Below are 9260 nucleotides of genomic sequence, written 5' to 3'. Positions count from 1 at the left end.
TAACTAAAGATTGATGACTTTAAGTGCAACTAAAATGTGGCGCTATAAGTGAAAATTCACCTATTTCTTTTGCCTCGTTGCTTAAAAAAGTTTAACCAAAATAAGTAGGGGCAAATCACTTGTACTTATTTTTATTTTGATTATGAATTTTTCTCTTCTGCATGGAGTAACGTTAACGAGCGGAGCAATTGAAGGAGAGTGAAGACAGTTGGATAGCTGCCACGCTTTCTCTGTATCCGGTATTTTCTCTTCTTCACTTCTCCTACTGACTCGGGCACACAGAATTTCACACAGTTTTATTTTTACTGATCCAATTTCCTTTTTGTTTTCAGTTTTTCCTCATCAGTGCTAATTCTTCCTTCATGTTCTTCAAGAATTCAGGAACAGAAGTATTGATTCATGGCGTGCATTAAACTAGGCTCGAAATCTGAAGCATTTCATCGCGATGGCCAATCTTGGTAAGCCTAAAATCACTTTATTTAACCCAGTTTAATTTTCTTTACTATTGTTAATTATTAATGGTTATGGTCCTTATGGAACGAAGTGAAATTGTTTGGGCGAGGGAGATGTTAGTGGGTTTGATTCAGAATGTGTGGATTTACTGTATTGTTTAATCATTATGTATTTAATCTTTTATTACAATGTTTACCCAAATGAACAATTTTTGGATATGAAGAGTGAACTGAAGAGATAGATCCTTCAGACATTTCTTCAATGAGAGATTGCATCATTTGCTCAATTTGATTTTATTATATTTTGTGTTCTTCATCAAGGTTGAAAGTTAGGGTTTTGTTTCATTTTAAACTGTGTTTATTGCTATAAAATTCTATGATTCTTACAGAATGTGGGAACTTGAGCATCTCTTTTTGGATGGTGCCTTAAGATGTGAGGTTAAAAATTTTCTCATTGGGTTTCTATTGGATAACCAATATAGTTATGTTTATCTTGGATTAAATTGTTTAGTATGTTTCGTCTACAATATTGTGATTAATTTCCGTCTTGAAATAATTTGGCTGCATTCATACTGCCATCTTACTTTTTTTCATGAAGCTTCTCGTGTGATCTTTGCAGGCATTGCACATCTGGCCTCCAGAGTGACGTCACGATTGAAATCGGAGAAATGTCCTTTCATCTTCACAAGGTGTATACTTGAGCTTTTGAGGCCTAATTCATGTTTTAGCTGCAGCATGAGTTAGTAATAGCACTGTTAAATGAGATAATTTTTCTGTTAATTAGTCACCGATCATAATTTTGCATCATTTTTCTATTAATTAGTCACCATCGTAGTTTTGCATAATCGAGATTCCCAATAAGTTTATTGCAAATTGCAGTTTCCTTTGCTGTCAAGAAGTGGGCTTCTTGAGAAACTTATTGGTGAATCTCAGAGTGTTGATGGATCTGTATGTGCTTTACAACTTGGTCAGTTGCCGGGTGGAGCTAAAGCTTTTGAGTTAGTAGCCAAATTCTGCTATGGCGTTAAAATAGAACTCACTTCTATGAATGTTGTGAGTCTTAGATGTGCAGCTGAGTACCTTCAAATGAATGAAGAGCATGGAGAGGGAAATCTCATTGCACAAACAGAAGCTTTTCTCAACGACATTTTTAGCAATTGGACAGACACAATAAAAGCTCTTGAAACCTGCGAAGAAGTTCTTCCACAAGCCGAGGAGCTCCACATTGTTTCAAGATGTATTCACTCCTTGGCAATGAAGGCTTGTGCTGATCCTAAGTTATTCAATTGGCCTGTGTCCGGATGCAACGAGGCAAGACGGGCAACAGGTGTTTCACTATGGAACGGTATACTTACTTCAATAAAACCCCGGCCCATAAGTGATGATTGGTGGTTTGAGGATGTTTCATTCCTCAGTTTACCTCTCTATAAACGGTTAATCCAAGCTGTCGAAGTGGGAGGCATGACGCCCGAGAATATTGCTGGAGCTCTCGTGTTCTATGCTAAGAAATACATTCCCCAGATGAATAGGCAGTCGAGCTTCAAGAACTTAAATTCAGGTTCAACAATTTCTATCCCATCCGAGGCAGACCAGAGGGCACTTCTTGAAGAGATAGTTGAGATACTTCCAAACCAGAAAGGAGTAATACATACTAGGTTCCTACTTAGGTTGCTCCGGACTGCTATGGTTTTGCAGGCGAGTCCATCATGCAGGGAAAACTTGGAGAGAAGGGTTGGGCTGCAGTTAGACCTAGCAGCTTTGGAAGATCTACTAATACCGAACATGGGATATTCCGTGGAAACTTTATATGACATAGACTGTTTTCAGAGGATTCTAGACAATTTCATGTCAATAGACCAGCCTTCTGCTGCTGCTTCTCCATGTATAGTCGAAGAAAGTCAATTAACGGAAGGGACCCATTCGTTGACTTCAATGACAATGGTGGCTAATCTGGTCGATGCATATCTTTCTGATGTGTCAGCAGACGTTAATTTGAAGTTCCCTAAATTCCAGTCCTTAGCTGCTGCAGTTCCTGATTATGCAAGGCCGGTTTCTGACGGCATTTATCGTGCAATTGATATATATTTGAAGGTAAACTTTCACTTTTCTTTGATACAAATCTCCAGAATAAATTGCTAACATGTATCATAATGTCAGGCACATCCTTGGCTCACAGACTCTGAGAGGGAGCAAATATGTAGGCTCATGAACTGCCAAAAGCTCTCATTGGAGGCAAGTACTCATGCTGCCCAAAATGAGAGACTGCCCCTCAGAGTGATTGTGCAAGTCTTATTTTTCGAACAGCTGAGGCTACGGACATCCATTTCTGGTTGGTTCTTTGTTTCTGACAATCTCGAGAACTCTCAAAATCCCAATTCAGTCCTCTCGAAAAATGATGGCATGGAGGATATGAGGGAACGCGTGTCCGATCTTGAGAAGGAGTGTCAAAGCATGAGAAAGGACTTCCAGAAACTGGTTAAGACAAAGAGAAGTTGGAACATATTTTGGAGGAGAAAATCACACTACGTCAATGCTAAGTCATCACAGCAAAGCGATGCAAAGACACGGCAACCATGTGGCAATGGACTCCAACATCATGTAAATGGAGAAAGGTAAAGCTTATATGTACTGATTCTATTTAGCCGCTTCATTTTTAGGCCACACGTTCTTGTTTGTCAGTCTGATGATGGTCCAGTTTCTTGGTTGGTTAGAGGTAACGGATGATTAACATGATCAATTTTTATTTTTATTTATTTTTTATTTTTTATTTTTAACTAGAAGTGTTCTGCATTTTATGGCTGTCCACTTCTGGAAGGTGCAACAAGATTCTACGCTCTCTTTGAATTAGGGATTCGTTTGTTAGGAATTTTACTTTTGCTTTTGCTTCTAGTAGAAGAGTTTAATCGAAAAATTATTATAAATCAACTTTCTCTGAAAACTCTTCTAGCAAGACAAATAATTTCAAGAAAACTATTAAAATTTGTTCAAAAGTAACTTTTAATTTCAGAAGTAGCTTTTGATTTTTCAAAAGTAATGTGAAACGGGCCTTAAGTCTATTTGTTTGGTTATCTAGCATTCTTGTAATCAACTAAGGCCCCGTTTGTTTTTCATTTTTGAAAGAATGAGAATGAAAAATATAGTCGTTACGGATCTACACAAAAGATAAAAATTCAAATTTGGTGGCTTGATGTGATGAATAACGATCATATTTTTCATTTTAATGAGAAAATAATAGAAAACAAACGGGGCTTAAATTAGAAAATTGTTGTCTCTTGGAAGCCAAGAATGGCTGGTGAACACAAAAAAATATATTGCACAAAGTTTGCTTAATAAATAATCTTAGATGCTGCACTTAAGACTTGCTTACATAGCTTTTATCAGGATTATTGTAAAGATAGTGACATCTAGCATCATGGGTGCTCAGCAGTTAGCACCCACCTTATCACCAGTTGTAAGATATGAGGTCTACTGCCACCTAAAATGGTGCTAAGTTCTAGAACTGATATATAGCGTTATTCTTACATTGAAAACTAGTGAAAACCTACCCACTAAAAGTTGTTAAAAGAAGGCACTTCTTTACAAAAGAATATGACGTCCTTAGTAACAGAGTATAGCTGCATTCACATGATCATGCTCTGTATTTACATGATTTTGCATAGGTCTATCAGCCAGCCTATTAACAAAAATAGGATGCAAACCACGGGTTGATTGGCATGGTATTTAGTTAGAACATCGACAAAGTACAAAGCCTCTTCCAAACTGTTTGTATCTTTCACCTATTCACTTTTGCTTAAATAATGATTTGAATATTCAACAGCTTTCAGCCTTTATTCACTTCGGCTTGAAAAAAATGCTGTAGATTGATATTGGATTCATCTCCTCTCACTTATTCCCATCAGTTGTTGCATTATAAGCTTATGTTCCAAGTTACATGAAATGGTCATGCTTCATTTATTGTGAATTAATCTATATGTACATTTTCAGATGACATTGTGTGAACCGTCATTGATTGTTTAAAGTATTTTTAAAATCAATATATAAAAAATTGTTAACTCACAAAAATGTCAATAAATTGATATCAAAGACAATGTACATTTAACAAACTTGTAATATAGCAGTCAGTCTTATTGGTATTGCTGATATAATAAACAGAAAAAATTGATAAAATTCCTCCAATACTATAATAATATAGTGAAGACACAAGCTTGCCAATTTCACATGATTTTTAGCAGTTAAAACTACTTCTAACACTAAGAAGCTGCTTTACGAAATTTCTAAGCTCCCATCTGTTCTTGCTTTTCAACGAAATTTATATCAATTTATCGACCGTTGCCACTTCCAAATGGGCTCACGGCTATCTTTTTTTGGACTTGCTTCTCACACAATTCTAACACTGGGATCCACACCCACTTTGCAAGTGTGAGGAAGAAGATTTTAATCTCACCAAAAGTGGAGGCAGACGGGCTGAATGTGCGCTGCAAGGAGTGTTAAAAGAAATTGACATGGAAACTCCTCTACAAAAAGAAAAACCTGCCAAACAGGCCCATAAAAACATAAATGATGAATTTGTTGTCCAAAACAAATATCAGAGAACGTCTATAAATTTTTAAAATGAGAAATAGGCGCATCTGTAATACCAAAGTTGCCTTATCTATCTAGTGAAAGATAAATTTTGTTGTAGGCTGCTGGTCTCCTACAGCATGCTTTTATTACTAACCCAGTCTTTGGTAACCTGACCGGGACTTTAAAGCTGGGCACAGCATGGACATAGGACGGCCAAACCTGTGCCAAGCAATTTACATCTCTAGTTGTATCCAGTGCTTGGAACAATCACCCAAAAGTAATTTAATTAATGTCATGGCTCAATTTGTTTGAAGAATAAACCAAGCTGTACAAACTCTCAAGTCTAGCACAAACACCTTCACATTGACACTCATGGCAATGTCAACAGAATTGTGTCCGGCAGCATTAGGACAAAAATCTGCATTATCATTTTACCAGTCACAAAACCCTTCATATTGCATACAACTGAAAGCTAAATGATCAAAAGATTGTGTATTCCGCAAAAAGTGACAGGCAAGAATTACAGAGTTATATCTTTTCGGGATGACATTCAAAATATACATTTATGAACTCAAAACACTATCGGTCTGGTTAGCGCAGACATAAGAGTCAGATCCATATTTGCAACTTTGAGTGCAAGTAGAAAATTCTTCTAATCATAATCATTCATCGGCTTCGGTTGCAGGAGCAGCTGTCACTCCTGTATCTCTGATATAAGAAATGTATCAGAAATAAAAAATTGAGTAGTAGTGGGACTTGCAGGTTCAAAGAGACAAGAAATTTTGACGAACAAATCTTTATTATAAATTGAAAATTCAGATGGGAATATCATTTGATTGTATTTCATTAACCAATAAATTATTTTTCTGTATCCTGCTATAGTATTCAAATCTAGTAAGATCATGTGTATTTAAGCTGCTTGTACCAAGATCAATAGATGAACAAGGAATAAACAATTCCAAGTAAGTTAGATACATACCTTCGAGGTTTTATCCATTCATGAATTATTCGGCAATTAAAACTGACGGCTTGGACGAGCTTCAGCAGGGCTTACTCGAATTGACCTGCCATTGAGGTCCTGCACAAAGACATTTCATTGTAAACATTAGAATCAATAAATATGGCACCCATAAGGTATAATATGCACTTTTTAGACACAAACTACTGTAACATTGCTGCTCAAGGCATAGAGGGATACTTGATAACTTTGTTTTATTAGTACATTGAAATAATCTCATTTTTTAATTATAAATTCGAGATGTCTCACAGCATATGCCTGTTTGCAGGCATGAAAGGAATATATATTGTTAATTCATAACCCCAACCTTCAGTTCAAGGCTTCTAGCTAGTGTTCCATTTTAAAAGTCAAACCTGTTAGGGCCACCAGTCTAGACATAAAACCATCCACGTCCTGGTGACTTTCAATTCCTTAATGTTTGGTTCAGTGGGTTACAATTCTAACCTTCAGGCTATACCACGTTTAATAGCTATTATTTTAAAACATGTATAAACATGCATTTAGAAGGACAATGATATACATGCATACGTTTGGGTAAAGAAAGGAACAAGTAATTTGCCTGAAGAATAAACTTACCGTGCCATCCAATGATTCGACTGCATTGTTGACCTCATGAGCAGAACTGTAAGTCACAAACCCAAAACCCCTTGATCTACCACTCTCTCTGTCATAAACCACTTTGGCCTCCATAACCTTTCCTTGCTCACTGAACAAGGTTTCAAGAGCAAGGTCGTCAACTCCCCATGACAGGTTTCCCACATAAACTCTGTTGCTATTATCGAAACTTGTCCTCGACCCTCCCCTTGATCCTCTGAATGAAGAACCATCCCTATCTCCCCTAGGTCCTCTGAATGAAGAACCTTCCCTATCTCCCCTAGGTCCTCTGAACGAATAACCTTCCCCTTCCCTATCTCCCCTAGGTCCTCTGAACGAATAACCTTCCCTATCTCCCCTAGGTCCTCTGAACGAAGAACCTTCCCTCTTAGGAGGCGGAGGTCCAGAATTCACCCTCATTGGTCTGCCCTCAAGTTCCTAACAGACAAGGTGATTCTTGAATTAAGACTCAGTTTGAATAAACAAACTCAAGACTTGATGCACAAGTAGCCAAAAATTCGTAAGAATATCGCAATTCAAATGTAGATACAACTTCATATGTATACTATGTTTACAATGTATAGATGCCAGTAGATTTATGTATCCTTAAAGCTCAATAAATACAGGAAACTTACATATCCATTAAATTGTTGAGCAGCAACTTCAGCTTCCTCTACGGTAGACATTGTAACGAAACCAAACCCTCTGCTTCTTCCTGTAAGCTTGTCATAGATAACCTGAAAATTTAAACATTCAGTAAAAGCTAACATTCCATCATCAAAAAAGGAAAAGAAGCAACTTCTTTTTTCACTATAGGTTGACAGATGCAATAGTAAAATATGTAGCCTTACAGTCAATTTAAGTACATATATACGTGTAGCAATGTACATAACCCACCCTATACACAACCTCAGATTACACGGCAAGCTACTAAAACCAATACACCACCAAAAACGATCCATCCAAGTTTATCTAATCTCGCAAAGGAATTTAACAATAATATACCTCTCCCAATAGTATAGAAAGCAATTCAATATTCTACAGATGCAAAGTAATAAAATCGATTGATTGGCACGAACAAGATCACAATTCCTGAGACCGTCCATAATCTACTTATAATACCAAAGATTCAAGCAAAACGTATCAGTGTTCAAATGGAATACTAAAAAGACAAAATAGAAAGAAAGCCCCAAAAGGAAACCATTTCTTCCAGAATACTGTAATTTAAAGAACAAAAGCAGAAGTATAAATTACCTCAACCATCTCAACATTTCCGGCTTGTTCAAACAAGCCTGCAAGAACAGCACTGTCAACATTGAAAGGCAAATTTCCCACAAAAAGCTTAAGGTCAGGCGAGAAGCTACGCTCCTCCGCACTAGAAAAATCAAAGCCCTCATTCTCTTCTCCCATTTCCAATTCGTCCAACTCAGACGCGACAGCAGCTGTTCGCGCAAATTTATAAACGGGCTCCGCATAACTGCTAATAATACCATTAGAATTTCTAGAGGATATTGATAGCGCAAGTTTTGGGAGAGGTTTAAGAGAAGAGGGAGTAAAGAGTAGAAAAGAGTAAGCAGTTGAGGAGCGGCGAGAGAGAGAAAGGGTTTGAGGGATAATGTAAAGAGACGAGGCGTAGGCAGCCATTGCTCGTGTTGGACGAAGATAAGGTTTTGCTCTGCGTTCTCTCTTTTTCAGTAGGGTTTTGAAGAGATTTTAGCCTTTAGGAGTGAAATAAAGATATTTATGTGCGGATATTATTCTGATAAGGCCTTCCGTAAGGGCAAGTTTGGTTTTTTCTCATCCCACTTGCCTTTGTAGTGCTTCTTGGCTTTCTTAATTTCCTTCCTTTAGTTATTTATTATTTATTTTTTGAGTAAGAACCCATTGTAAATAAATTTAGGGATATTTAAAGTTGCGGTCCCGAAATTTGAACTCATCGTGTCTTTTATCCTAATCTTTCATTTGTTATAGTGATATCCCAAACCTTTTATTTGTGTGATGCTGAAGGACCTCTGGACGGTATTATCAAAATATTTGTTAGATGATTAAAAAAATTGTATTTTGACCAATTTTTAAAATAATAATTTGATAACTTTACCTAAATCCACATAAAATCAATTAAAATAATTATATAAAGAAGAGAAATAAAAAATAATATTCCATCATCCACCCCTCGTCCCCCAATAAAAACCAAACCCACCCCGCTTAAATAAAAATTGAACTCTTAAATAAAAATTGTACTCTTACACCTAATATTCCTCATAAGTCTATATTGGAATGACAATGGGCCAAGCTCATGTACCCATGAGTGATGATTTGAGCAATCGGCTCATGTTCAGGGGCTGAACCACAAGCTTGTGAGCTCACGAGCCGAGACCATGCGCTCGAGTTTTATTCCACATTTTTTACGGCTCACAAGTCGAGCTCGACTTGTGAATTTTAGTCTCCTGAGCTTGGCAAGTAGAGCCTTACTCGGCTCGTCGAACAAGCAGCTCAGTTGGCTGGGGATCCAGCTAATCTCGGGATAAGCTTGAGCCCTCCATAGGCCAAGTTTCGATGAGTCGACGAGTTACTCGATTCTTTTGCCATCTCCAAGTCTATATTATGTGCTTGTCTAGAAGCAATTCTTGCTT

The 9260-nt window shown here is 37.2% G+C and overlaps 2 protein-coding genes across 3 annotated transcripts; one reads left to right on the top strand and one right to left on the bottom strand.

Moving 5' to 3' along the window:
• The first annotated feature begins 324 nt into the window (after positions 1-324).
• LOC111400060 (BTB/POZ domain-containing protein At5g03250-like) lies at positions 325-3166 on the top strand. Its single transcript, XM_023027516.1, has 4 exons — positions 325-458; positions 1072-1141; positions 1332-2543; positions 2610-3166. The coding sequence occupies exons 1-4, from the start codon at positions 400-402 to the stop codon at positions 3066-3068; spliced, it is 1800 nt and encodes a 599-aa protein (XP_022883284.1). The 5' UTR covers positions 325-399; the 3' UTR covers positions 3069-3166.
• A 2219-nt stretch (positions 3167-5385) lies between these two features.
• On the bottom strand, positions 5386-8359 carry LOC111399663 (29 kDa ribonucleoprotein A, chloroplastic-like). 2 transcript variants are annotated; one of them, XM_023027104.1, is made up of 6 exons: positions 7882-8359; positions 7263-7364; positions 6945-7065; positions 6610-6902; positions 5995-6093; positions 5386-5723 (listed from the first exon to the last, which is right to left on the bottom strand). In XM_023027104.1, exons 1-5 carry the CDS (start codon positions 8269-8271, stop codon positions 6031-6033), a joined length of 969 nt encoding a protein of 322 aa, XP_022882872.1. In that variant the 5' UTR covers positions 8272-8359; the 3' UTR covers positions 5386-5723; positions 5995-6030. The 2 variants fall into 2 exon arrangements, with proteins under 2 accessions (XP_022882872.1, XP_022882871.1); XM_023027103.1 differs by having other exon boundaries at positions 6610-7065.
• Between the last annotated feature and the right edge of the window lie 901 nt (positions 8360-9260).

Source organism: Olea europaea, chromosome 9 (genome assembly GCF_002742605.1).
Source record: "Olea europaea var. sylvestris chromosome 9, O_europaea_v1, whole genome shotgun sequence".
Lineage (NCBI taxonomy): Eukaryota > Viridiplantae > Streptophyta > Magnoliopsida > Lamiales > Oleaceae > Olea > Olea europaea.
The sequence above is the reverse complement of the archived record's forward strand: the minus strand, read 5'-3'. Positions and strand labels throughout refer to the sequence as shown.

Bases quoted from the DNA above. Each gene is read 5' to 3' on its own strand.
- LOC111400060 (XM_023027516.1), top strand. From the start codon at position 400: ATGGCGTGCATTAAACTAGGCTCGAAATCTGAAGCATTTCATCGCGAT. The intron at 1,142-1,331 runs GTGTATACTTGA...TGCAAATTGCAG, and splicing joins TGTCCTTTCATCTTCACAAG to TTTCCTTTGCTGTCAAGAAG. The intron at 2,544-2,609 runs GTAAACTTTCAC...TCATAATGTCAG, and splicing joins CAATTGATATATATTTGAAG to GCACATCCTTGGCTCACAGA.
- LOC111399663 (XM_023027103.1), bottom strand. From the start codon at position 8,271: ATGGCTGCCTACGCCTCGTCTCTTTACATTATCCCTCAAACCCTTTCT. The intron at 7,066-7,262 runs GTAAGTTTCCTG...CTTGTCTGTTAG, and splicing joins CTCAACAATTTAATGGATAT to GAACTTGAGGGCAGACCAAT. The intron at 6,094-6,609 runs GTAAGTTTATTC...GTCTTTGTGCAG, and splicing joins TCGAATCATTGGATGGCACG to GACCTCAATGGCAGGTCAAT.